Source organism: Enhydra lutris, unplaced genomic scaffold (assembly GCF_002288905.1).
Source record: "Enhydra lutris kenyoni isolate GAN:26980312 unplaced genomic scaffold, ASM228890v2 scaffoldscaffold26, whole genome shotgun sequence".
Lineage (NCBI taxonomy): Eukaryota > Metazoa > Chordata > Mammalia > Carnivora > Mustelidae > Enhydra > Enhydra lutris.
This window is the reverse complement of record NW_019154110.1, coordinates 1,972,360-2,000,138: the sequence shown is the minus strand read 5'-3', so window position 1 is coordinate 2,000,138 and position 27,779 is coordinate 1,972,360. Positions and strand designations below refer to the sequence as shown.

The 27,779-nt window shown below is 43.6% G+C and overlaps 1 protein-coding gene across 3 annotated transcripts; it reads right to left on the bottom strand.

Moving 5' to 3' along the window:
- Positions 1 to 358: 358 nt before the first annotated feature.
- Positions 359 to 27,366, bottom strand: LOC111151533 (CRK proto-oncogene, adaptor protein). 3 transcript variants are annotated; one of them, XM_022509588.1, is made up of 3 exons: positions 27,018 to 27,366; positions 15,235 to 15,770; positions 359 to 553 (listed from the first exon to the last, which is right to left on the bottom strand). In XM_022509588.1, the coding sequence occupies exons 1-3, from the start codon at positions 27,256 to 27,258 to the stop codon at positions 416 to 418; spliced, it is 915 nt and encodes a 304-aa protein (XP_022365296.1). In that variant the 5' UTR covers positions 27,259 to 27,366; the 3' UTR covers positions 359 to 415. The 3 variants fall into 3 exon arrangements, with proteins under 3 accessions (XP_022365296.1, XP_022365297.1, XP_022365298.1); XM_022509589.1 differs by having other exon boundaries at positions 15,235 to 15,754; positions 27,053 to 27,280; XM_022509590.1 differs by having other exon boundaries at positions 488 to 553; positions 15,405 to 15,770.
- Between the last annotated feature and the right edge of the window lie 413 nt (positions 27,367 to 27,779).

Sequence of the window (27,779 nt, the reverse complement as noted above, 5' to 3'; positions counted from 1 at the left end):
GGAACAGTCTATTGCCATTTGATAGCATCATTTCAAAATGAAAACAAAACCACTGAATAAGTCAGGGTAAGCAGCGTGCAATATTCCTCTCCTGTCCATCAGTTTTCCACAGGCTGATTTGCACTATCTGAGGAAAAGGAGGCAAAATATCCATCCCTTCTGATACACTCAGGCATGGCTGCTACCACCTAAAATTGCCAATTCAGAAGTTAACACACGAGCCCTCCAGTTTCGTACCCTGAAATGGTAAATGAGACTAGAGATGTAGTTCAGTCTAAAAAAGATCACAGGTAACAGAATGCTTATATAAACTAGACTGCTTTGACATCTGTAAGAAAATTATATAGATGACAATCGGAAAAAAAAAAAAAAAGATTGTTCCCATCTGTCAGCAAAACTGTTAGTTGAGCTATACTCAGCTGAAGTCCTCATCAGGATTCTGTTGATCCAGCAGACGGACATGTGTGAATGGGAAGTGACCTTGTTTGCCATTACACTCCCCTTCCCACTGACCACTCACATTAATCTTCGTAACCTTTACCAGCTCACCGACCTGCAGGAGGAGAATAAGGAAAGCACTTTATTTCCAGTTATGAATGCAAGCTGAAAAACTCCATTCTCTGGTTAGGCATACCCTATCCACGTGATTGCTCTAGGGCTGACATTACAGAAATGGCTATTTGTTGCCTCCCAAGCCCCAGCCACCAGACTGATTACTTGTGGTTAGTGCAGGCATAAGGAAGAAGGGATTTCAGCAGTGCAGAAGAACAGAGAGTACAGAAAATAGAAATTATCGTAGAAAATGACACTTTTTTGGAAATGTTAATCATCTCTGGATGAGGAATCCCAACTAGAATGACCCAGTACTCCTTTTCTTGGTGCCCACTACCCTTAGGTTCCTGCTTGCCCCACAGCCTGTGGCCCAGGAGAAGAGCCCCCTACCCTCACTGACACAGGACAGCAGCACAATCCCCCAACCACCCGTGTACATGTATCACTGCCTGCTACTGCTTGCAGACAGAAGGTAATCATGGAATGCAACTTCACTTGGTCTCAGAAAATGAAGTGTTCCTTTCACCTTCCTACCAAGGCAAAGCTTTTCCCACCTGGGCAGATACAGGCTAAAACTCCAAAAGCCCCCACCTTCTTCATCAAACTCTACTTGGCAGGCACTGTCTGCCAGCTCCCCACCTCCCCTACCATGAACCAACAGACATTGTTGCTTCCTCAATGCCACTTGGTACATATTCATTAACAATAAGGAGACATCATGTTTTTGCTGATATATGAAAAGCTTTTCTTTGCAACATCAACTATAAAGTTTTGACAATCTCGGATATACCTCTATTTTATAAATTTAAGACAAAATCAGTCTGATGAATGTATTCATCTTGTGGCAAAATACTGAACAATGGTGAGATAAGTGGTGAGATACTGGACTAAAGAACTTTATCCTTTGATCATCAACATCTGAGTTCTGAGGCTACAAGAGCTTTTTTTTTTTTTTTTTAAGATTTTATTTATTTATTTGATAGAGAGAGACACTGCGAGAGAGGTAAGACAAGCAGGCGGGGTGGGAGAGGGAGAAGCAGGGAGCCCGATGTGGGGCTATCTGAAAGTTCCAGGACCCTGGGATCATGACCTGAGCTGAAGACAGACACATAACGACTGAGCCACCCAGGCGCCCCTACAAGAGCTTTCTAAGCATAACTAGTCATTTGGTTTCATTAAGTTAGTAACTACTACTTACTGAACTTGCACTAAGGACTATAAAGGATTTTTTTTTTTAAAGATTTTATTTATTTATTTGACAGACAGAGATCACAGGTAGGCAGAGAGGCAGCCAGAGAGAGAGGAAGGGAAGCGGGCTCCCTGCTGAGCAGAGAGCCTATGCGGGGCTCGATCTCAGGACCCTGGGATCATGACCTGAGCCAAAGGCAGAGGCTTTAACCCACTGAGCCACCCAGGTGCCCCGGATTTTTTTTTTTTTTTTTAAGATTTTATTCACCTATTTGACAGACAGAGATCACAAGTAGGCAGAGGCAGGCAGAGAGAGAGGGAAGCAGACTCCCCGCCAAGCAGAGAGCCCGATGCGGGGCTCGATCCCAGGACCCTGAAATCATGACCTGAGCTAAAGGCAGAGGCTTTAACCCACTGAGCCACCCAGGCGCCCAAGGATTTTTTTTTTAAAGTAGGCTCCATGCCCAATGTGTGGCTGGAACTCAAGAGACCAAGTATTGCATGCTCTACTGATCGAGCCAGTAAGGTACCCCTACTGTACAGAATATTTTATATAAATTATTTTGTAGTCATTATAATATCCTTGTAAGACACAAAATTTTTCATTTTATAGATGAAAAAACCGAGGTTCAGAGAAATTACAGACATACCTGAGGTCACACAGCCACTAGCAGGGCTGGAATTTGAGCTCAGAAATATCAGCTCCAATGCCAATTTATAATTTATGTTCTATCATAGCAAGAACTTTCAACTACTGGCCAAAGTCAACTCCACTCTAGGACCAAGGCCTTCTGTAAAAACTAGCTTGATATCACTCAGAGGACAAACAGCTTGCCTACTGACCTGTCTATAATTTCCTAAGGAACTATCTGAAAACCACAAAAGCCTAAGGTGGTTGTGGGTGTCACAGGATGCTGAGAAAAGGAAGTCAGAAACTAGAGAATATCTTACATAAAAGGGATAAGAAGGGTGAGAAAAGGCAGCAGCTCCATCTGCTGATGTTGTGAAGATTAAGGCTGACATGGTAAGGGGAGAAGAAAGGATGATACTGCATTCCCATCCAGTCCCTACAGGGTGCTAGCTCCAGGGTTCTTTATCATCAGCAATCCTCTAATTCAAAGTTCCTGAAACCTAAGCAAGTCAACCATGACAAGTCAAGATCTTCCTAGTCTTTTGGGGAGAGGAAGACCAGGACTTCAAAGCAGAAATATCCTAGCTAGTAAAAACAATCTGAAAGTTTGTCTTATACCCCCCAATTCTCGTTCTCAGACTTTTTTTTTTTTTAAGTAAACTCTATGCCCAATGTGGGGCTCAAACTCACAACCCCAAGCACAAGTGTTACGCTCTACCAACGTACCGGGCCAGTCAGGCACCCCATGGGTTCTGACTTTTTTTTCCCAGTTTTTTTTTTTTTTTTTTTTTTTAAGATTTTGTTTATTTATTTGACTAAGAGAGAGCGATCTCAAGTAGGCAGAGAGGCAGGCAGAGAGAGATGGGGAAGCATGCTCCCTGCTGAGCAGAGAGCCCAATGTGGGGCTCGATCCCAGGACCCTGAGACCATGACCTGAGCTGAAGGTAGAGGCTTAACCCACTGAGCCACCCAAGTGCCCCCTTTTTAAAAAAACTCTTGCAGTGTTGTACCAGGAACAACATCGACCTGATAACATCTGACTACTCTGTAGTGCATTTTCCTTGTTTCTAACCTGTCATCTATCCTTGACTGTCTCCCCACCCCCATACCCCCCACACCCTGCACACCCCAGGTGGAATTAATGTCACCACACTGCTAGCCCCTTCCTATGTTAAGGTCAATTGTATGAAGTGCAGTACTTCTTTCCCCCATTTTAGTATTTATTTGTATTTTGTTTTTTAAAAAAGACTTATTTGTGCTTTTATATTTTTACATATTTATCTGAGAGAGAGTGAGTGAGAGAGAGCAAGCAAGAGAGCACCCAAAGGGGAGAGGCAGAGGGGAAGGAGAGGGAAAGATTCTCAAGCAGACTCCTTGCTGAGCACGGAGCACGAAGCAGAGCTTGATCTCAAAACCCTGAGACCATGACCTGAGCTTAAACCAAGAATCACACTTAACCAACTGAGCCACGTAGGCATCCCTGTACTTTCCATTAAAACACTTACGTCACGCTAAGTGCTATTCTGAAAGCTGGACCCAGAATAATGGAAGTCCCTAACCTTAAGAAAAATGGTTGGGGGATGTGTATGCTCACATAGTCATGTCAAAAATTTAAATTGCCACTCATGTTAGGTTCCTCTCTAGACAGGGACAAAGTGGTCAATTTAAGAAGCTGGTTTGAGGGGTGCCTGGGTGGCTCAGTGGGTTTAGCCTCTACTTTCGGCACGGATCATGGTCCCAGTGTCCTGGAATCAAGTCCCACATTGGGCTCTCTGCTCAGCAGAGAGCCTGCTTTCCCCTCTCTCTGCCTGCCTCTCTGCCTTCTTGTGATCTCTGTCAAATAAATAAAATCTTTAAAAAAAAACAGGGGCACCTGGGTGGCTCAGTCGTTAAGCATCTGCCTTTGGCTCAGGTCATGATCCCAGGGTCCTGGGTTTGAGCCCCATATCAGCCTCCCTGCTCAGTGGGAAGCCTGCTTCTTCCTCTCCCATTCCCACTGCTTGTGTGCTCTCTCTTGCTGTGTTTCTGTCAAATAAATACAATCTTTAAAATAAATAGATAGATAAATAAAAATTAAAAAAATAAAAAGAAGTTGGTTTGACAGGGCACCTGACTGGTTCAGTCAGTAGAGCATGTGACTCTTCAACTTGAGGTAGTGAGTTCAAGCCCTACACTGGGCTTATTTCGGTCTGGAGATGAGGGGGTGAAGCTAGTTTGGCAAGATCCCAGCTAACATCCCTAACAGCTGTTATATCTATTTCTTTCTTTTCTTTTTTTTTTTTTTAAGATTTATTTATTTATTTGCCAGAGAGAGAGAGAGAGAGAGAAACAGTGAAAGAGAGAACACAAGCAGGGGGAAGTGGGAGAGAGAGAAGCAGGCTTCCCACTGAGCAGAGAGCCCGATGTGGGACTCGATCCCAGGACCCTGAGATCATGACCTGAGCCGAAGGCAGCGGCTTAACCCACTGAGCCACCGAGGCGCCCCAGCTGCCATATATAAATCCATCATTTTATTGATATTAAAGACACACAAAAGGTACATGAGGGTACATTCTGGAGTGTTGGAAATGTCCCATACTTTTATCTGGATAGTTATACCATAGGTACATACACATGTAAACTCCAAGCTATATATACTCACGATCAGTACTTTTTACCAAAAGATTGATTTCTTATCTAAATGAAAAAATGGGGGGGGTGCCTGGGTGGCTCAGTGGGTTAAGCTTCTGCCTTCAGCTCAGGTCATGATCTCAGGGTCCTAGGATCAAGCCCCACATCAGGCTCCCTCTCTCTGTCAAATAAATAAAATCTAAAAAAAAAAAAAAAAAGAAATGAAAAGATGGGACACCCAGGTGGTTCAGTGGGGTAAGCACCTGCATTGGAATCAGGTCATGATCCCAGGATCTTGGGATCAAGTCTGCATCAGGCTCCCTACCCAGTGGGGAGTCTGTTTCTCCCTCTTGCTCTCTCCAGAATAATAAATAAATAATCTTTTTTTAAAAAACTGAAAAGGGGTGCCTGGGTAGCTCAGTGAGTTAAAGCCTCTGCCTTTGGCTTGGGTCATGATCTCAGGGTCCTGGGATTGAGCCCCATTTCGGGCTCTCTGCTCAGCGGGGAGCCTGCTTACCGCCCCCCCTGCCTGCCTCTCTGCCTACTTGTGATTTCTATAAGTAAATAAAATTAAAAAAAAAAATGAAAAGATGAAAAAAAAATTGGTTGTATTTTACCTAGATTTTCTAGGTGTTTTTTAGAAGCTGATTCTTCAGGGGGCACCTGGGTGGCTTAGTCAGTTAAGCGTCCAACTCTTGATTTCAGATCAGGTCATAATATCAGAGTCGTGGGACTGACCCCATGTGTGGCTCCAAGCCCAGCAGGGAGTCTACTGGAGATTCTCTCCTTCTCCCTCTACCCCTCCCCCTGCTCACATGTATGCACATGGGCGCTCTCTAAAATAAATAAATAAATCTTTAAAAAAAAAAAAAGATGGTTCTTTAGGATATATCCTTAAGCCCACCATTCTACTTGATACCAAAATCTGGTAAAGGTTTAAACACTTCTTTTTCTCTCAATGCTGTATTGTCTTTATTCTTAGGCATTTAAAATGCTATCTCAAATTGCATCCTAGAGAGCTCTAAGAAGCGAAGGGTAGGCTGACTAGATTAGCCTCTTGCTGTTACCAGTACCACAGAACCACACCAGGCTTCTCCACAAGCAGAATGGAACCTGCTGATTTGCCTTCAGACTTTTCTTCTTTCCAAGTTCAAAGGGAGAAACAATAGGGGTTCCTACACTGCAAGGTCACTGGCAGGGAGGGGGGTGATTTTGTACAGATTAGACCTTTGGATAACATCAGAGCCATCTCCAATGTACATGGTCTCTTGGTTCTACTCTACAGGGGCTCAGGAACACCACACCATATTCTGAAATCCAAAATCTTTTTTTACAGTTGATTAGATTCTTGGCAGATAGGCCCAAACATCAGGGGGTGAAAACAAAAGCTATGCCATAACTCTGAAATGATTCTAACTTTTTTAAAATTCTGACTTTTAAATGGATGGAAGAGAAAAGTTGTAAGCTGTCAACTGGGCTAATTAACCTATCCAAAGTGGCCTTAAAGTACAAATACTTCGAGGAAGACCTTATTAAAATTAAAGAACCCTTTGTATCCTTTGGAGTCTTTCTCTTGAAATACTCAAAAGCACATGGGGACTCATGGAGTCAAGAAAAGACAAATCCCAGGGGCACCGGGGTGGCTCAGTGGGTTAAAGCCTCTGCCTTTGGCTCAGGTCATGATCCCAGGGTCCTGGGATCAAGCCCCATGTCGTGCTCTCTGCTCAGTGGGGAGCCTGATTCCTCCTCTCTCTCTGCCTGCCTCTCTGCCTACTTGTGATCGCTGTCTGTCAAATGAATAAATAAAATCTATTAAAAAAAAAAAAAGGAAAAGAAAAGACAAATCCCAAAGGCAACATGACTATCCTTGGATCACATGAGGCCCAAGTGCTTCCACAGTTTGGAAGAATAAATGGCTGTCAAGCCTGGCAGGGACAAGTTGGGGAAGTGCAGGAGGGGACAGGGCAGTCTGAAAACACAGTACTACACTCAGGGCAATTCCTTCTCCAAGTTAGAAACAAAGCGAGAATTTACACTCCTCCTCCAGGTAGGCAACAACCCAGAAACACAATTCCCAAGGCCAGACCAGGGTGGGTGAAGGGGGACATATATGGGTTTGAAGCTTGGCAAACTATTTCAAAGATGGAGAAAGAAAAATGGAGTATCTGCCCCAGAAATGCTATAATCTCAAGATACAAACAAATGTACTGCAGTGAGTGTAGTAGTAACTGTAATTCTAACACTATGGATTTCAAAATTCAAGTTAAGATGGAAAAAACCCCTAATTTGTCTATCAACGAACAAAAAAGACCTTATTAAGGATTTGAAGCACAAGGCAGTTAAACTTTCTTTTTATGAGGCAGACCCTAGTACCACCTTATAAAGAAGAGACAGTGAGGACCCTTTCACTGAGGTACTATGATATTATCCTGTCAGTTTCTCGCTTCCTGATCCTGTATTACATCCTTGGGAGCAAGTCTGCAAGTCAATCATGGCATCATCTCTAAAGAGGACTGAATGTTGGTACTTCCGTTTTTTCACTCCTAGGGAACTTGATGAGAACTGGTTTCTTCCCTAGCTCTGAGTAGTTCCCAGAATAAATCACAATCTTGGTACATAGGTAATCAAATCTACAGTTGATTCAGGAGCCAAAGATTACTCAATTGATATTCACCAGTAAGGTCCCATGATAGCAAGAATGAAATTGGAACCCAAACAGCATTCATTTTTGGTAGTCCTTAAACAGGAAACATTAGGGATCTGTGTGACCTCCTTCGCTGGTGTAACCCCAGGTGACTACCCTCTAGTTTCTGTCCCTACCATCTAAGAGTTGCCAGTGTTCCTCTGATCCTGACTTGCTGCAGGATTCCAACGAGCTCAGGACAGGAATCATAAACAAATTCATAAAAATAGAGCAAGGAAAAACACACAGAGAGAGATGGATACAGAGACCTTACCCTGAAACATTTTCAAACACACCAAGAACACATTTAGTTAATATTTCAAGATCTGGCTGAAGGAGAATAAAAGTTAAGAAGACGACAGCAGGGACGCCTGGGTGGCTCAGTTGGTTGAGCGGCTGCCTTCCGCTCAGGTCGTGATCCCAGGGTTCTGGGATCGAGTCCCGCGTCCGGCTCCTTGCTTCGCGGGGAGCCTGCTTCTCCCTCTACCACTCTGTCTGCCTGTGCTCTCGCTGTCTCTCTCTCTCTCTCTGACAAATAAATAAATAAAATCTTTAAAAAAAAAAAAAAAAAAAGAAGAAGATGACAGCAATCTAAAACAGAGGGTCCACAAACTATGGCCCATGAGCCAAATCCAGCTGGCTGTCTGTTTTTGTAAACAGTTCTATTAGAACACAACAAGCTCATTTGTTGTTTTGTCTATGGCTGTTTTGTTACAATGACAGTTAAGTGGTTGTGACAAAAACTGTATGGCCTGTAAAGTCCTTTACTGAAAAAGTCTGCAGATCCATGATCTAAGGAATAGGTAATATTTAGGATGCATCTATAGCCTTTCAAATGAATGGAAACAAATGAGAACAATTCAGCTTTAAATGACTCACTTGCCTCAGAAATAGACTGAAACAAGCATGGGCTATATTGGTAGAAAATGGCAGGTCTTTGAGATTTACCTGGTAGGCTTCCAGGTGAAGAGAAAAAGCATCCCAATAAATCTTGGAAAATAGGTCTCACCCTAGTTCTAGTCCAGGTAAGAAAAGACCTTCTCTAGCTCAACAGCTGATAATGCCTAAAACTAACTAAGTTCCCTATCCCCCTGGTGCAAGTTGGGGAGATAACTACATATACTAGGTACATTTCCAGCTAAACTAACACAATGAACCTGCCCAAGGTTCCCAAACTGCAGTGTCAGAGGCATTGCAGCAAATTCAGACGATGCCATGAAATCTTTAAAATTTTGAGGGAAACAGTAATACTTGACATATATCATGCCATGTGAACTACTAGCTCCAGGCAGCTGACAATTTCTACATGAGATTTCTACATGGCGTCCCAAGTTATTAGGATATAAATATTTAATTTGTTTATCTGTATACCTATCTACCTAATCAGCGCAAATGTTAACTATTTCTTTTGGCCTAGGACACTGTGAAATATTACTGAGACACTAAAGGTGTTATGAATCAAGAAAGTTTGGAACCTCTGGACTATACTCCTGTGTTGATAGCAAGTTCCCCAAAAGCAGAGATATCCAAATAAATGCTTAAAAATCATCCGTGAAGGAGTGCCTGGGTGGCTCAGTTGGTTAAGTGGCTGCCTTCGGCTCAGGTCATGATTCCAGGATCCTGGGATTGAGTCCTGCTTTGGGTTCCCTGTTCAGCAGAGAGCCTGCTTCTCTCTCTCCCTCTGCCTGCTGCTCTGCTTACTTGGGCTCTCTATCTGTCAAATAAATAAATAAAAATCTTAAAAAAAAAAATTATCTGTGAAGATACCAGAAGGCCTGCCTTTAACTACAGTCTAGGTCAGTTTACTTCCAAGGTACTTTCCAATTGAGATTCTATGAGCTGAAATAAAGGTAATGTCCAAGGATGGAAAAGCAGACATCTCTCTCAATGAACGATACAGAAATCTTTAGCTATAACTCCAGAAAAAGACAAATTGACACAGGTAGAACTTGCCACTTGTGTTCTTGCACTTTCCAATCTCATTTTTTTTTTTCCTAACAAAGGGAAAAGTGGGGTCTTTACTCCAAATTCCTATGCATAGGTCAAAAGGCCTAACCAACTTGGGTTTTATAGAGTACCACATGAGAAGATTAAGAGTTGATGTAGCCACTAATGCTTATTATCAGGGACCTAAAGCACTTTACAACCTTTCCCATCTGTGTCGAGGAACAAGTCCAAGCCTAAGAACACCTGAGTAGCTCCATGATGACTCTAAAGTCTTATCGTCTATCAAAGGCCAAATGCCAGCTTGAATCAAAGAATGTAAGTTATCTGATTAGTGCATTTAAAAGTAATGTGATTGTTCTGGACAGTCTACAGAGGCATTAAAAAAGTTTAACACCTGCAGTTCACAAGATTTGTACTATTCCAGCTCCTAAGGAGCCATTAAACAAAAAATGAAAGCTGCCTCTGCACTATTCTAGTGTTATTTCCAGTATCTCTTATTCAAAACATTCAGCATATCTGCATGTTTAAAATCTTGGAAACTCCAGAATGGAACAGATGGTATCTGATTTAGTTATACTCCCCCGGAAATGACTGACTGACCCATAGAACTATAGTGGGTAGAGGAATACCCCTCCTTTGGTTAGCTGGAATCAATCCCTACTTTCTACAGCCTTCATCTCTACTACAGAAATCTGATGGGTAGACAAAAAGGAAATATCTAATAACTTATTTTCTACTGGGAGACTGTGGTTATAGCAAATGTACCAATGCAGAAAATTTCATCTTTAAGGTGAGGGCAGGTGGCTCTTGAACCCCGTTTTTTAAGATTTTTTAAGTACAGAAATCCTTTCTTCAAACAAAATCTTAGAGAGATCCAAATATGTAATACAGTTAAAAACAGAATTGCTTTGGTTGAAGCAAGAGAGGGAACACAGAGCCTTACACCCTTGGTGTCCCCCCCCCTCTCCTGAGGGATACCGAGAAGCAGTCTGAAGACTGCTGGTCTAACACAGTATCTCCAGAGCCCTACCCAATTCTAAAATGCAATGATTCTAATTTATCAACTTTAAGTTAAGTGTAAAATTCCACTAAAATGTAGTGTAAAATGTAGACTAGTGGAACTAGGTCATTCATAACCATGAATGTTTTGTTTAACCAGAATGGTCAGACCAGAACACCACAGCCTCCTACTCTTATCTCCCAGTGTCACCTCAATAGGGACAAGGCATCAGCTCTTATAAAAACCCAGAGATAGGGAAGAAGAGCTGTAGACAACTGTGTCCTGTACAGCTGTACTGACTGCACAACTGTCCTCGCACAAAGTCCCACTGCGGATATGCTGCCAGTGAAGCCACACAAAACCTATACTGAGGAGGGCAGCAGTGCGGTTATAAAGCAGTAAGAGTCACAGGCTGAACCGAGCATGGTAGAGAAGGCTCAACAGTGGATTTGGGTTCATCCTATCTCTACCTCCAAATAGACTAAACAATCCAATCTGTCTAAACATCAGTTCTTTTTACATAATAAAGATACCGAAGGTCCTTTCCTGCTCTAAAATTCTACAATGCTAAACGGACACATTTTTAAGTACGTAAGGTATTATAAAGCTATTACTTTGGGGTATATGTTTTAACCTGAAGGAGGCCATCTTTAGCAATCAACATATGTGGCTCAAAACCAGTATCTAACCAAAAAAACAAAATTTACTGAAATCACCTATTTATTTCACAAGATTTATGTTTCACAGCAGGGAGAGCAGCTCAACCATTCCTGAGCATTGCAGCCTCTAATCAAGGCAGGCATCATTAAAAAACAGTTCTCTCTGGGCGCCCAGGTGGCTGGGTTGGTTAAGTGGCTGCCTTCAGCTGGGGTTGTGATCCCAGGGTTCTGGGATCGAGTCCCATATGGGGCTCCCTGCTCAGCGGGGAGCCTGCTTCTCCCTCTGTTCGTGCTCTCAAATAAATTAAAAAAAAAAAACAGGGGCGCCTGGGTGGCTCAATGGGTTAAGCCACTGCCTTTGGCTCGGGTCATGATCTCAGGGTCCTGGGATCGAGGCCCACGTCGGACTCTGTGCTCGGTGGGGAGCCTGCTTCCCCCTCTCTCTCTGCCTGCCTCTCTGCCTACTTGTGATTTCTCTATAAAATAAATAAATAAAATCTTAAAAACAAAACAAAACAGCTCTCTTTAAGAAAGAAATGCAGGGGGACGCCTGGGTGGCTCAGTTGTTGGACGACTGCCTTCGGCTCAGGTCATGATCCCGGGGTCCCGGGATCGAGTCCCACATCGGGCTCCCAGCTCCATGGGGAGTCTGCTTCTCCCTCTGACCTTCTCCTCGCTCATGCTCTTTCTCACTGTCTCTTTCTCAAATAAATAAATAAAATCTTTAAAAAAAAAAAAAGAAAGAAAGAAATGCAGGGGGCGCCTGGGTGGCTCAGTGGGTTAAGCCGCTGCCTTCGGCTCAGGTCATGATCTCAGGGTCCTGGGATCGAGTCCCACATCGGGCTCTCTGCTCAGCCTCTCTGTCTACTTGTAATCTCTGTCAAATAAATAAATAAAATCTTTAAAAAAAAGAAAGAAAGAAAGAAAGAAATGCAGGGCAGCTGGGTGGCTCAGTTGGTTAAGTGTGGCCTTCGACTCAGACTGTGATCCCAAGTCCTGGACTGGAGTCCTGCATTGGGCTCCCTGGTCCACAGGGAGCCTGTTTCTCCCTGTCTCTGCTCTCATGAATAAATAAGTAAAATCTTTTTTTCTTTTTTAAAGATTTAATTTATTTATTTGACAGAGAGACAGATAGTGAGAGAGGGAACACAAGCAGGGGGAGTGAGAGAGGAAGAAGCAGGCTTCCTGCCAAGCAAGGAGCCCGATGTGGGGCTTGATCCCAGGACCCTGGGATCATGACCCGAGCTGAAAGCAGATGATTAACGACTGAGCCACCCAGGAGCCCCTAAGTAAAATCTTAAAAAGAAAGAAAGAAAGAAAATGCAGGGGCACCCGGCTGTCTCACTTGGTAGACCATATAACTCTTGGTCTTGGGGTTGGGTTAATTTAACCCTGCACTGGATGTAGCAATTACTTAGAAATAAAATCTTAGGGACTCCTGGGTGGCTCAGTTGGTTAAGCATCGGACTCTGGCTCAGGTCATGGTCTTGAGGTCCTGGGATGGAGCCCTGAGTTGCGCCCCTCACTCAGCAGGGAGTCTGCTTGTCTCTCTCCCTCTGCCCCTCCCCCTGCTCATGCTCCCCTCCTCTCTCAAATAAAATCCTTAAAAAAAAAAAAAAAAAAAAAATGAAGGGGCACCTGGGTGGCTCAACTGCTTAATGTCCAACTCTTGATCTAAGCTCAGGTTTTGATCTAGGGTCATGAGTTTGAGCCCCACATTGAGCTTACTTAGGAAAAATAAAAATAAAAAAATAAAAAGGAAGGGCACCTGCGTGGCTCCATTGGTTAGCATCCAACTTTTGATTTAGGCTCAGGTCATGATCTCAGGGTCCTGGGAATGAGCCCTACATCAGGCAAGGGGCTTGGCAGAGTCTGCTTCTCTCAATCTCCCCTCATACTCATGCACATGAGCTCTCTAATAAATAGATGTTGTATCTCTGGAGTGCCTGGGTGGTTCAGCCGGTTAAGGGTCTGATTTAAGAAATCAGAGCAGAATGTGAAACTACAGAGTAATGAGAACCTCTTTCTAGACAGTGTTAAGGTACACCTTTGCCTTTTTGGGCAGCGTGCACATCAGCTCAGGTCATGATCCCAGCATCCTGGTATCAAATCCTGCGTCAGGCTCCCTGCTCAGTGGGAAGTCTGCTTCTTCTTTCCCTTGCTCATGTGCTCTCTCTCTCTCTCCCTCTCTCTACAATAATAAATGAAATCTTTAAAAAAAAAAAATAGATGAATCTTTTAATAAAGGAAGAAGGAAAGAAGGAAGGAGGGAGGGAAGGGAATGTAAATGGAAACAAAATTAATGTCATTACTATTGTTTCCTGGCTGTTAGCTGGCTTGTTTCATGACTGCTAGTTTTCATACTCCAGCCCAGTGCTAACAAGGTCTGCAAAAGGGCGCCTGGGTGTCTCAGTGGGTTAAGCCTCTGCCTTCAGCTCGGGTCATGATCTCAGGGTCCTGGGATCGAGCCCTGCATCGGGTTCTCTGCTCAGCAGGGAGCCTCCTTCCCCCTCTCTCTCTGCCTGCTGCTCTGCCTACTTGTGATCTCTCTTTGTGTGTCAAATAAATAAATAAAATCTTAAAAAAAACAAAACAAAACAAAACACAAGGTCTGCAAAAAACGTCAGGAATCCCATCTGCCATATGCACAGCACCATGTTGGATGTTGACATCATGTGAACTTAAATGAAAACACAAGGCAAGAAACTTGTTTTCATTATCCTGCAAACTCAGAGTGGTGGAAATAATGGTGTGACCTATAATTTCATTTCTTATCAAAGCAGAGACATGATACTTTTAAGTCACAACGCGATCTCAAAAAACAAGCACTATAAAAATACATTTTTCAGTCAAACCTCTAAGACTCAACTAGCCTTCTTTGCAGCCACTATCCAGAATGTAAAAGAAAATTTTCAAATCCAGTAATATCAGAGACTGGCTCAAATAAATCCCAGTTTATTCTGTAGGCTAACACTTCTACTTAGGCAGAAGGCAGCTTTACTCCCACTGTGTGAACACGACCCAAAGGAAACAGCACTTAGAGATTTCAGTTTATAAAAATACACTTTTGCTCCTTCTCTGCTAGTCTGAGCTCACATAACTTCAGCCTGTACTTATGAAAGTTACCTACTTACTTACATTCAAGTTCTATCAGTAGGTTCTGAAAGATGGCATGCCACTTTTGTACAAGCTTTTACTCTGAACCACTAGCTCTGTGTTATCTCAGGGAGGGAGGAAGGGAGGAGAGAAGAGACAAAGCTGTGAATGTTAAAGAGAGGAATAAAGGAATGGACCCAATGCAATAGTTGACCAGAGGAGACAGACTACCAAGCACAACTATTCGCCGTAAAAGGCAGGAATTTACTCCTCAGGAGGAACCGGCTTCCTCGCTGTAAAATGTACCAAACAACAAAAAACAAGTAAACCTGCTGTTCCTTGGAACACACAGTTTTGGGTATGGATCTTTTCTCACCTGTTCTATGCTTTACTGTTCCTCCTGAATTCTTACTTTATAAACAAAAGCAGTCAATGGTAAGAACTCTATGCCCTCTAAAGAAGAAACATGTTTTTTGTGGGAAAATTCCATTTAAGTGCTTTGACAGAGCCCACCTTATTTTAGACATTGATAAACAGAAAGAAAGAATCAGAGTAGAAGGTAGATAAGAAAAAAATATTTTAGGTTAATTCCTGTGAATTCAGGTAGTGTTATCAAAGAAATCAAAGTATGTTTAGTAGATCAATCAAAACATTCAGTTATACAATTTTAAGCTTACTTATTCCAAAATAGGTTTTCTACAAAAAAAGAGAAAACCCAACATTAATGCCAAAATCAGTACTTAATGGTTCAACATCTACAACATCACAATGCTGGTGTTTGTATTCAGCATTCCTACAAAGCTCTAAGAGGTGTGAAAGGGAGACCCTGTAGCAGATCTCTTCTTTCTACATTTTGCACATTATGTACCTCCAAAGCCAAGGCTGTCTTGTCGTAGGCATTAGGGACTCGCTTCTGGATTACCCTGGCATAAATGGGCCCATTCTGGAGGTTAGGGAGCGGAGTGTTGACGCTGGGTTGGGCATAGGGCCCAGGCTCCGGCCCACCCAGTGGCTGTGGGTGGGAACCCTCCTGGTTACCTCCAATCAGGGCCGATACTGAGGCGGAGGCAGGTCTATACTTCTCGACGTAAGGGACTGGAATCATCCCCCTCTTGCCTTCGCTGTCCTCTGCATTCCACCACTGCTCTTCAGGCTTATCCCGGATTCTCAGGATGTCTCCTTTCTTAAAGGGAAGATCTTCTTCATCATTCCCATTAAAGTCAAAGAGGGCTCGCACATACTCTGCCTCCTCCTGCCTGAGAATCACTCCACTACCCTGCCTGGATCTGGAAACTGGTTCTATCAATGTTGTAGTGTCCAAATAATGTATTTTGTAGAATTCCAGTAAAGCAGGCAATGAATCAAACTCTTGATCTCCTATTCGGAGTCTGGAGGGGCTCACCCCTGGAAAAAAACAGAGCAGGCTATTATTTAAAGATACATTACAAAGGAGATGAAATGCAGATTTTAACCATTTCCTAAACACATTTACTCAATATTAAATCAGAAAAAAAGTCTAGAAAAGATAACCCCTCTCCTTATGGTAAACTGAAAATCATACTCTGTAGTTAAAACATACCCTAAAAAGATGCCCATCACCACCTGCAGCAGAGATGGAACAGAGGCCTTAACAGACCAGGCCAGTCAGGGCATGCTTTCATACTGGATCAAAGACAAAGCAACATGGAGACTTTTTTGTTCATTCTCCCAAAATGTTCTGTGCTATCCCATTTACAGAGTAGCATAAGGTTCAAGGTTTTGTTGTAATCTTTTCAACCTCAGGAAATGTAGCAACTCTCCTTTTTCATAGGTCCCAGTAGCTTTTCCAAGAAGAGTTGGGGAGAACTTGCCATCTATCTACACCAGGCTCATACATTCCTTCTCTTCACATCTAGAATGTACAATTTCTAACAAAAAAAAAAATATGTTTTTGTTGTGTTTTTTTTCTTTTTAAGTGAGTTCTATGCCCAATGTGGGGCTTAAATTCACAACCCTGAGATCAAGGGTTCCATGCTCTAGTAACTAGGCCAGCCAGGCACCCTCAATTTCATTTCCGACAGCCACCAAAACAAACAAACAAACAAACAAACAAACAAAAAACCTTAATTAGGCAAAAGAACCAAGGAGTCTAAAAAGAGAAACCAGGAAGCTAACTGCTTAACAATCAATTCCTAAGGTCTGCACTGAAATAAAACATGTAAACCACATTGCTCCCTCAGGTCACGAAAAACAGTAAATAAGGATGCCTGAAAAAATAAAGTGTTAAAATTCTCAACCTCTGGGGGCACCTGGCTGGCTCAGTCAGCAGAGCATGCAACTCTCGATCTTGGCATTGTAAGTTCCAGCCCTACATTGGGTGTAGAGATTACTTAAAATCTTAAAAAAAAAAATAAAAATAAAATTCTCAACCTCTTATGACACGCTAGGGTCATTCACATAATGCAAAGGTGTGTATAGCCCTAGATACACAGGGCATGCTTCCAAATGTGTTCCCTCAGGGGGATATAGCTCAGGCATTGAGCATCTGACTGCAGAATATATTCCCTCTCTATCCCAAGATTCTAGAACTGAAAGATATTAACATGCATCAGTTCAAATGAAGAAGTTTCTAGTGACAAATACACCTTTTTTTTTTTAAGATTTTTATTTATTTATTTGACAGAGAGATCAAAAGTAGGCAGAGAGGCAGGGTGGCGGGGGAGGGGGGAGCACGCTCCCTGTTGAGTAGAGAGCCCAATGTGGGGCTCGATCCCAGGACCCTGAGATAATAACCTGAGCTGAAGGCAGAGGCTTAACCCACTGAGCCACCCAGGATCCCCAGGAATATACCCTTTAACTTACACTCTGCTAAGCACCAAAATAACAAATCATCTTTATTGGATTTTTTTACCTTTTGGTTTCCTGGTAAAGTAATAAAATAAAATAAACAGAAAACTGTTTTTTGCAGAGCTTGTTTTTTTAATCACCCTTAACCCACAATTCAGCATTAAGATAAAACCTCCCAAATTTGAATGTGTGTGTGTGTGTGTATATACAAGTATGTCATAAATATATACAAGTGTTTTATAGTTAAGTAATATAAATTTTTTATCTTGCCTTTTTTTCTTATAAAATAAAAAGATTTTATTTTATTTTATTTTTTTAAAGATTTTATTTATTGGTTGATTGATTGATTTGACAGACAGAGATCACAAGTAGGCAGAGAGGCAGGCAGAGAGAGAGGAGCAAGCAGGCTCCCTGCCAAGTGAGCAGAGAGCCCGATGCGGGCCCGATCCCAGGATCCTGGGATCATGACCCAAGCCAAAGGCAGAGGCTTTAACCCACTGAGCCACCCAGGCACCCCAAAAAGATTTTATTTTTATATAATAAAAAATTTCTCATCTCTGCATGAACATGACTTTTTTTTTAAAAGATTTTATTTATTTGAAAGAGAGATTATAAGTAGGCAGAGAGAGGGGGAAGTAGGCTCTCTGCTAAGCAGAGAGCCCGATGCGGGGCTCGATCCCAGGACTCTGAGATCATGACCTGAGCCGAAGGCAGAGGTATAACCCACTGAGCCACCCAGGCGCCCCATGAACATGACTTTTAATAGCTATAAAGTATTCCTAACTTTTCACTAGTGAAAATGCTATTATGAGCATTTTTGTTCTATTAGCGAGGTTTTTTTTTAAAATTTCATTAGAATAAATTCCTTAAAATGCACCCGCTGGATCAAAGGGTAAGAACATTAAAGTTTATGTTGCCAAACTGCCCTCCAAAAGGTCTGTACAATTTTCCACTGCCACCACTGATCTAAGAGTTCCCACTTTCTCCATATCCTTGCCAAAACAGCATTTTAAAAAGCATTGCAAAGGACACCTGGGCAGATAGTTGGTTAAGCATCTGCCTTTGGCTCAGGTCATAAACCCAGGGTCCTGGGATCAAGTTCCGTATCAGGCTCCTTCTTTAGTGGGGAGCCTGCTTCTCCCTCTGCCAGCCATCCCCACTGCTTGTTCTCTGACAAAAATTTTTTTTTTTAAGATTTTATTTATTCATTTGACAAAGAGAGATCACAAGTAGGCAGAGAGAGAAAGGGAAGCAGGCTGCCCGCTGAGCAGAGAGCCCGATGCGGGTCTCGATCCCCAGACCCTGAGACCACAACCTGAGCCGAAGGCAGCAGCTTAACCCACTGAGCCACCCAGGCGCCCTGACAAATAAATTCTTTAAAAAAAAAAAAAAAAAGAAAGAAAAATCACTGACAATTTGGGATGCCTGTGTGGCACTTCATTATGTGTATGCCTTCAGCTCAGGTCATGATCTCAGGGTCCTAGGATCTGATCCAACATTGGGCTCCCTGCTCATCAGGGAGTCTGTTTCTCCCTCTCCCTCCACCCCTCCCCCGGCTCATAGGCTCTCTCTCATTGACTATTTATTTATTTTTAAGATTTTATGTATTTGAGAGAGTCAGAGATAGCAACAGAGAGCATAAGCAGGAAGGAGAGAGAGAAGCAGGCTCCCCGCTGAGCAGGGAGCCTGATGCGGGACTTGATCCCAGAACCCTGGGATCATGATCTGAGCCAAAGGCAGACACTTAACCAACTGAGCCAGCGAGGCACCCCTCAATGACAATTTAATGAGAAATGCTATCTCTTTTTAAATATCATCTTTGATTATTTGGTGTATTTCAAGATTACTATTTGTACTTCTTTTGGGAGGGTTACTTGTTCAAGTCCTCTGTTAAGGGAAAATGCCCAATTTATGTTCTTCACTTCAAGAACACTGGTCCACTATCTAAAAGCCATAGTGAGGGACGCCTGGGTGGCTCAGTTGGTTGAGCAGCTGCCTTCAGCTCAGGTCATGATCCCAGCGTCCTGGGATAGAGTCCCGCATCGGGCTCCTTGTTCTGTGGGGAGCCTGCTTCTCCCTCTGCCTCTGCCTGCCATTCTGTCTGCCTGTGCTTGCTCGCTCTCTCTCTCTCTCTCTCTCTCTCTCTGACAAATAAATAAAATCTTTAAAAAAAAAATTAAAATTAAAATAAAAAAAATAAAAGCCATAGTGATACGGCTCAGGTCATGATCTCAGGGTCATGGGATTGAGCCCCAAATCAGGCTCCACGCTCAATGGAGAGTCAGCTTGAGATTCTCTCCCTTTTTCTCTCCCCACCCCCGCTTGCTCTCTCTCTCTCTCTCTCAAATAAACAAATAAATCTTTAAAAGCCACAGTGAGGGGTGCCTGGGTGGCTCAGTGGGTTAAGCCTCTGCCTTCGGCTCAGGTCATGATCTCAGAGTCCTGGGATCGAGCCCCACATAGGGCTCTCTGCTCAGCAGGGAGCCTGCTTCGCATCAACACGCCCCCCCTGCCTCTCTGCCTACTTGTGATCTCTGTCAAATAAATAAATAAAATCTTAAAAAAAAAAAAATGAAAGCCTGTGATTAATATGGTGAAATAGGAATATTGTGATAGCCCAAGATGGATGTCTGAATCAATTTGCACTCTAAAAGAAATGAGACCCAAAAGAAAAAAAAAAGAAATGAGACCCAATTATTTTGTTCAGTATTAGAAATCACTTCTTCCAGAATGACCAGAAAAAGTACCTTTGAAATTCAGTGATAGAAAGAAGTGAAAAGATAAACTACAGAAGTTAACCAGAAGTCCTCAAAACAGAATGAGTACTGATAAGTGCCTTCACAAATGAAGGCACAATGAGACACCAAGACACAATTTAAAGGACAGTTGCACATTTCTTGTATCACACAAGTCCATCTGTGGAATTCATGGCTGTAAGCTAAAACAAGTTAATAGCCCACACTCAGTAATTCTGGCTGGCTCCCCAACTCAAGATGCTGAAATAGAGGGGTGCCTGAGTGGCTCAGTCATTAGGCGTCTGCCTTCGGCTCAGATCATGATCCCAGGGTGCTGGGATCAAGCCCTGAGTAGGGCTCTCTGCTCGGCAGGAAGCCTGCTTCTCCCTCTCTCACTCCCTCTGCTTGTGTTCCCTCTCTCACTGTCAAATAAATAAAATCTCTTAAAAAAAATGCTTAAATAAATGCCCAGACCCAGGACTACATATCTACAGCAAACACTCATCAGGTACCTGCAGGACACAACCCCACTAGTTCCAAGAACCGAACTGGAGAACTTTGGTTAGGAATATACCAGAGCATGGTGGCGCTATACTCTGGAGTTTGCCTTCACTCAAACGGACCACTGAAGGGGGATTGTTCCCATTCAAGTGTGGTAGGCAATGAGATACATGGTCATTCTGCTTATTACCACTAGGTTAATTCAGTGATCCTTTAGGCCTGCTGAACTATGTGAAGGATTGGGTCAATGTGAGCTCCAAGGAGACCTACTGAGCACTGTCTGGTCCAGAAAGCCTCCAGAGTAGAGTGTTAGGGAGGACCCTCACACCAGCAGAGTACCCATGGCTTAGAAAATGGTCCTAATGACACAAAGGGAGGAAAGCTCCCTTGCTAGAGTTTACCCAACTACATGCCAAGGTGCAAAAGCCAAAATGGTTTTCACTAGTTGCCTTTTTGGGACGGTGGTAGGAAGACGGTACTCAGTAGATGTTAGATATTATCCTTAACAAAATTCTGAAGTGAGGGAAGAAGTTAAATATAAGTCTGGTCCCAGTTTTAAGAAGCTCATAGCACAGCTGCAGATATAAAGGTACACACAGTGTGGTTGGTAAGCAAAGAATGAAGCAGAAGGTCTTAGGAAGACATTATTTCCCCCTTGACTTTCACTTTCAACTGGAGATGTATTCTTACAAAAAAAACAGTAGCAACAAAAAACTGTGTTCTTAGATAAAACGAAATCACCATGAAAGAACAGCCCTGACCATACCTGAACATTTCCAAGGCATTCTTTTCACTCTAAAAAGGAAGGTAACCACTCCCTGTCATCCATTGTTATGGTTCCTCCATTACTGTCCTAGCTGAAGTAAAATGTGTTTTGTGTCTGATTTTTTGGGGGGAGGGAGGGTGACAGTTTAGAAGAATAAGACCACAAAGCCAAGACCCTTGTAAAGATCACTATGAAAATTACGAAAAGAAAAAATGGCAGCTCCTCTGCCATAAATATAAAGGTAGGAAGTTGGTTCAATTCATTTCTTGCTCAAATGCTGCATGGTGTGAACTGGACCCACAATGACTTCTCTTCTTTGGCTTGGCAATCCCAGCAGTCAGAGAAATGCAAGCAAAACACCAAGGAAAATCTTTGATACTCTTAAAAAAAAAAAAAAAGATTTATTTTTAAGTAATCTCTACACCCAATGAGGAACTTGAACTCACAACCCCAAGATCAAGAGTTGTATGCTCTATCCACTGAGTCAGCCAGGCACCCCTTTGATATTCTTTACCTACAAATTTTTTTCTATTTTACTGACACTATAATTCCACCAGAGGAGTGCCTGTTTCTGTGTACTGCTGAAGCAGTCAAATACACGGAACATCAAACAAACTCCACAGAAGGGGGGAGAAAAGAACGAAAGTGTCAGATAAGCCCAAACCTCATCACAGCTAGATGTTCCAGCTCCTCTTCCCTACTTCATCGCCTTCCAACCACAAATAGCCAAGGGCAGGAAATAGAAGGACAGGAAAGGAAGGAGATACAGTCAGTCAGTCTAGAAAAATGAACCAAAGACCAGGTTCTCATTGCTGGGACTTGGAAAACGTCACTGACTTGTTTTACATAAACCTGTGCCGGTATTCTGAACATGAGTTATGAACAAACACATTAAGAAATCAAAATCAATGCAAGCACTTCATATTCTTTTGGTTTCTGTACATGCTCAACTCATTACTTCTAAGCATTTTAGCCCTCAGGTTACATCAATTTTTACAACACCATTCCCTGAAGGTTTTATGAAGAATACCCAAGAGCTCCATGGGCTTCAATAGGCCAGGTCACTTTTGGCATGGGTACCACCACAGCAGCTTCATCAGCGGCCTCTCCCTGAATTCGAAGCACTTCCGTTTTCCCTTCCTCTTTCCTTAATTCCACTCCTTTCCTCCTCTTCTGCCTATGGTATTTATAGAAAATGCTTAAACACACCCCACCACCTGTCCAATACAAAGGGCTAAAAAGGCTGCTGACTTTCATCTGAGAAGGTCTCCTAAAGAGGTATCAAATATCTGGCCTCCTAAGCAAACAGAACTTTCTAAAAATGGTACGTATCAGCATGGTATTTCACAGATTCAGACTGCCTGGGTTTAATGAATTCTGGTTCTCCCATTTACTAGCTATATGAACTCTTATTTAACGTCTCCTGGTGTCAAACACCTATGTAATAAAAGCTCCTAAAAGCAGTTGGTACACTGTATCCTGCCCAAACCTCTTAATTCCTTTAGAAATTTTCGAATAATCCCCAAATCCAAAGTCCACTGCATTGTTTCCCAGAGAAGATTCTACAGAATCTCAGGACACTTCTCAAAATGTCCTGTGGTCAAATACCTGCCTCTCTTGGGAGGGTCATAATTTCACATGAGCACAGCAAATGGCTGAGAAGTCCTGCAACAAATAAACCTACTTCCTTTTACCGAGACATCCTTTTTTGGATGTAAACCTAGAAGTAACTCACTGAAGAACTTCTCCAGAACCACTGGATGGAGGGATACTCTGTAACTGATGAATAAAACATGCAGACCAGGTTTGAGAACTGCAAAGATGAGGTAAACAAATGAAACACTGATGGTGGAGGTACAAAAGCAGTAGGTAATGAACAGTCCCACAAGATCTCTAGAGAATGGCTTGGTCCAGCACCACCTTAAAGAGGCAGCGTAAACAATAACCACCCCAACTTTTGCTCCTCCCTGTCCCAAAATGAGGCAAGCTTTTATGCTTCCCTCACCCACTAGAACAATAGGTAGAAGGCTCTGGGTTAAGCAGGTAACACCAGGTGCCATCATATTTCCATGTCACGGATCCAAGGTCCTTTCACACTTCTCGATGCACTCCATCATGCTCCACCCCAGCACTCACTCCCTTACACATGCTATCATATTACCAGTGCTCACCAACCCACATTGTGCCTGCCTATAAGCCCCTCAATGCTGAGAAGTCTTCCACTCCTGCTCTCCCAACCTCATACTTATGTTCATAAGACTAATACAGCTAATGCTTATCAAGTACTTACTATATGTTAGCCCCATTCTTAAGCATTTAATACACTAAAACTCATTTAATCCTCATAAGAACCCTATGTGATCAATATCACCATTTCCTTTCTTTTGCAGATGGGGAAATTGAGGCAGAGGCAAGTTAAAGAATGTGCCCAAAGTTACATAAGTAGTAAGTGGCCAGGAAGAATGTCTCAAACCCAAGCTCCAGAGCTCAGACTTAAAACTACTCTCCCTGCTCACACTTACTCAATTCTGTCAACTGTCTACTGGCTAAGGTCTAGTAATACCTCATTGTTCAAAGAAACATGTGTATCAATGATTGCAAAGCCTTCCCAAAAGGTCCACCTTGAAGTCCAACCTGACAAGGTATGCCCACTAGACTTGATCAAACCCTGCCTTATGGCCCTGAGGCACAACCAGGGTGCTCCCTGACTATGGCAGCCTGTGGAAGCTGAACAACTAAGTTAAAAATATACTCACCAGAAAAGCTTAAAAATACCTAATCCATCCTACCCATATTCCTCTAAAGGAATAAGCCATTCCATACAAAATTATGTCCACAATAAATACGCTATATAGTCCTAAGTAAAAAGCTCATTTTTTTCATGTTCAATTTGCCAAATGAGAACTGTAAAAGCCTCATCATTAGACTTTTAGATAACAGACAAGTATTGTCCAAATATTAAAGTTAGTTTCTTCTTGTCATTCTTTCATCTTTAAACAGAACCTAGGACCTCATGACAAAAACAAAAGTGTTGAATCTTCTATGTGCATTGTTTAGATCTCAAAAGAAAGAAAAAGAAGTACAGCGTAAGTGTCAGCTCTCTAGTCAGAATTCTGAGGTTCAAAATCTGGCTCAGTCATTTACCAGCTGTGTGACCTTGGGCAAGTTACTGAATCTCTGACTCTCAGTTTCCTCACCTATAAAATGAAAATATTTCAATTAATAGAGATCACAGTACTTCTCACCAGATTGTTATGGGCAGAAAATGAGATAAAGTACAGAAAGTACTCAGCAAAGTACTTGGCATAGAATAACCAGTCGATAAATGTTAGCTATTAATATTCTACATGCTTTTCTAAAATTTAAGAAATTTCTCTGTGTAGTTTCAAAAGAAAAAGAGCTTGATGAGAGAGGACGGGGAACAAAGATTAAGTAATCTTTATTATAAAGACAGCAACTCAATCAACTGCTGTGTGTGGAAAATTGGGCACATTACCAGAAACAAGAATTACCACAATGCCCATGAACTTTCTACAACCCATCCACAAACTCTGGCAATCTTCACCTTCTCTTTTGGGCCAAGGATCTGAATTCATATCTGTTATGAAAAGGTGGAGCTCCGTATCAAGGTAAGTGCAGAGATATAAAGTCCTAATGCCAAGGTGTGGAGAAAGCTCAAACTAGCAAACCGCCTGCTGCCATCTCCAAATTTTACAAAATGTATACACAAAGGGTTGAAAATTGGGGGAAAGAAGGTCAAAAATTGAGTTTCAGTGACCGTTTGCCATCATATTACTGCATTGTAATGTAAAACCCTAGATACCAAGAAGGTGGTAAAAAGTCGAATTTAGGGGTGCTTGGGTAGCTCAGTCCTTAAGCGTTTCCCAGGTCCTGGGATCCTGCTGGACATTAGACTCCCTGCTCAGCGGGAAGTCTGCTCCTCCCTCTCCTATCTGCTGCTCTGCCTATTTGTGCTCTCTCTCTCCCATCAAATAAACAAATAATTCTTAAGAAAAAAAATACATTAAAAAAAGGTAGAATTGGGGTGCCTGGGTGGCTCAGTGGGTTAAAGCCTCTGCCTTCAGCTCAGGTCATGATCCCAGGGTCCTGGGATTGAGCCCCATATCGGGCTCTCTGCTCGGCGGGGAGCCTGCTTCCCCCTCTCTATCGGCCTCTCTGCCTACTTGTGATCTCTGTCAAATAAATAAATAAAATCTTTTAAAAAAAAAAAAAAAAGGTAGAATTTACCTGGTTTAGGGCAAAGTTATGTTACATCAATATTCTTGTCTCACATTATGCTATTAAACTAACCAGACTGAGAAGACCTAGGATAATTTGTGGACTTAAAGATTCCATACTCTTGGGGCGCCTGGGTGGCTCAGTGGGTTAAAGCCTCTGCCTTCGGCTCAGGTCATGATCCCAGGGTCCTGGGATCGAGCCCCGCATTGGGGCTCTCTGCTCCACAGGGAGCCTGCTTCCTCCTCTCTCTCTCTGCCTGCCTCTCTGCCTACTTGTGATCTCTGTCTGTCAAATAAATAAATTTAAAAAAAAAAAATCTTAAAAAAAAAAAAAAAAGAATCCATACTCTTTTTTTTATAATTGGTATTTGTTAGCAACAAAGAGACTGACTATCCCACCTCCCCATTTCTGGCCAGAGTGAATAAATCTAAATTAGGACTATCCCAAAAGGGAAAGAGCTAGGCTCAGCTAGTCAGAAGAAAACTGCTTCAACTTGGGAACAATGAGAAAGACTAAAACTCTTGATGCTGTTACACAAGTGATGGTAAGATGACAACCTCAGAATTACTCTGTACTTCACAAACCTCAGGCACTAAGTGCATAAATCTCCTTAACATTCTCCAAACAACTCTCAAGGCATAAGTAAGACAGTCACATCTCAGTGATCCTTGGTAAGAAAGACCTAGGTCACAGCTCCAACTAACTGAGCAAGAAGAAGCCCTAACACATAGCAGTGACAATGTTCAAGTCCAATAAAACTGGAAGTTCCATTCACTTTCAAGGAAGGGACTGTTTCCACTAGCTTATTTCCTGGGGAAAAAAAAAATCTGCCTTCCACAAAATACCCTGAAAACTAGAACCCCCTAATTGTAGAAACTGTCTCTGGACTTTAAGATCTCTTGGACACTATCAGCTGGACATCAACCTGTTCTGGGCTGATCACAGAGGGCTTACTTCTATCCCCAAGACACTTAGCTCACCACCTTCGTCCTCTGCGGGGGAAGAGGACAGTAAAAGTATTTTGGAAAAATGCCCAAGAAAGGAAAAAGCTGACCGGTTTCCTGAGGGTGTCTCCATCCCTCCCGGCTAGTATGTGGTGACTTCCTACCAAAGGCCAGCAGGGGAGAATAGCTCTCCAAACCAAGCCCGGCGCTCTAACACTACAGGAAATGTTTCAAGTCTAAAAAGCCACTTGTAGGATTATCAAATTCATTCTGGGAACCGCTGCCAAGTGATGCCCCCGCAGTGCCAACATCCCCCTCAGCTCTTTGTCCCCACGTTGCCCGGCCCTGCCCTTGTGCCTGGCCCGGGCGCTAGCCCCACCCTGGGGCCGAAGCAGTTCCCCTTCCCCTGGGCTGTCCTCCCAAGTCACACCCAGAGGCCTGGGTCAGCGGCGACTCCTTCCCCCCCGCACACCCGCTCGTGGTGTGAACGACCCCAAAGCACCAGGCTACCCCCTGCCATGGTCACTCCGGCCCTCTGCCCACATCCCTCGTGGAGGTCAGCTCTCGGAAGGAGCCGGCTAGGCTGGGGAGTTCCGCGGCCCTCACCCCGCCCGGGGCCTCCCGTCCCGTCCGTCCTCACCGGGCGGAGGCTGGGCGGGCGACGGTGGCACAGACGGGCGCGGGCCGCTGCTGTTGATGATGTAGTGGGAGACGCGCGAGTTCTCGGAGACGCTGAGCACATAGTCCCCGGGGCTGGTGCTCGAGTCCCGCACCAGAAACACCCCGTGCCGCTGGCCCTGCAACAGCGCCACCGCCTCCTGCCGGCTCAACCGCCCCCAGTACCAGCTACTCCTCTCCTCCGAGTCAAAGTTGCCCGCCATGGCCGACTCCGCGCCTACACGCTGGGCCGCCGCCGCCACGCGCGACCCTCCTGCCCCGGCGCCCGCCGCCCAGCGGACCGGCTCCGGTCTCAGCCTCACAGCAGTGTCCGAAATGGCGGCGGCGGCCGCGGGCCTTCCCCACCGGAAATGACGCTCACCGTGCCCCCGCGAGGATGCCGGGAAGGGGACCGCAACCCGCCATTGGGAGAAGGGCAAAGCGCTCACTGCGCACGCGTTCTCACGTGCGTCGCCACCTGGTAGGGATCGGAACTGCACCGGATGGAGAGGCGAAGTCTGAGGCAAGGGGATAGGGGCTTAGCCAGCAGTCGATCAGAGGTTTGTATTTGCGCTTTTAGCCACGCGGCCCGTCGCTGCACCAGGCTTCAAGTTCCCGGAAGGCCCAAGATTTCTAGGCAGCGACTCCGAGTACAGAAGATGGATGTGGCCCCAGGGCCTGGGCTTCTGGAGACATCGGTCTTTTTCTGGTGGTTCCTCCAGCTTCTCTATAGACTGGCTAAAGT

What these genes read in the sequence shown, in the direction of transcription:
- LOC111151533 (XM_022509588.1), bottom strand. Translation starts at nt 27,258, where the DNA reads ATGGCGGGCAACTTTGACTCGGAGGAGAGGAGTAGCTGGTACTGGGGG. An exon ending in GCCCGCCCAGCCTCCGCCCG is followed by an intron (nt 15,771 to 27,017) that starts GTGAGGACGGAC and finishes GTTTTTTTCCAG; the next exon opens with GGGTGAGCCCCTCCAGACTC. An exon ending in AGACAGCCTTGGCTTTGGAG is followed by an intron (nt 554 to 15,234) that starts GTACATAATGTG and finishes CTCCTCCTGCAG; the next exon opens with GTCGGTGAGCTGGTAAAGGT.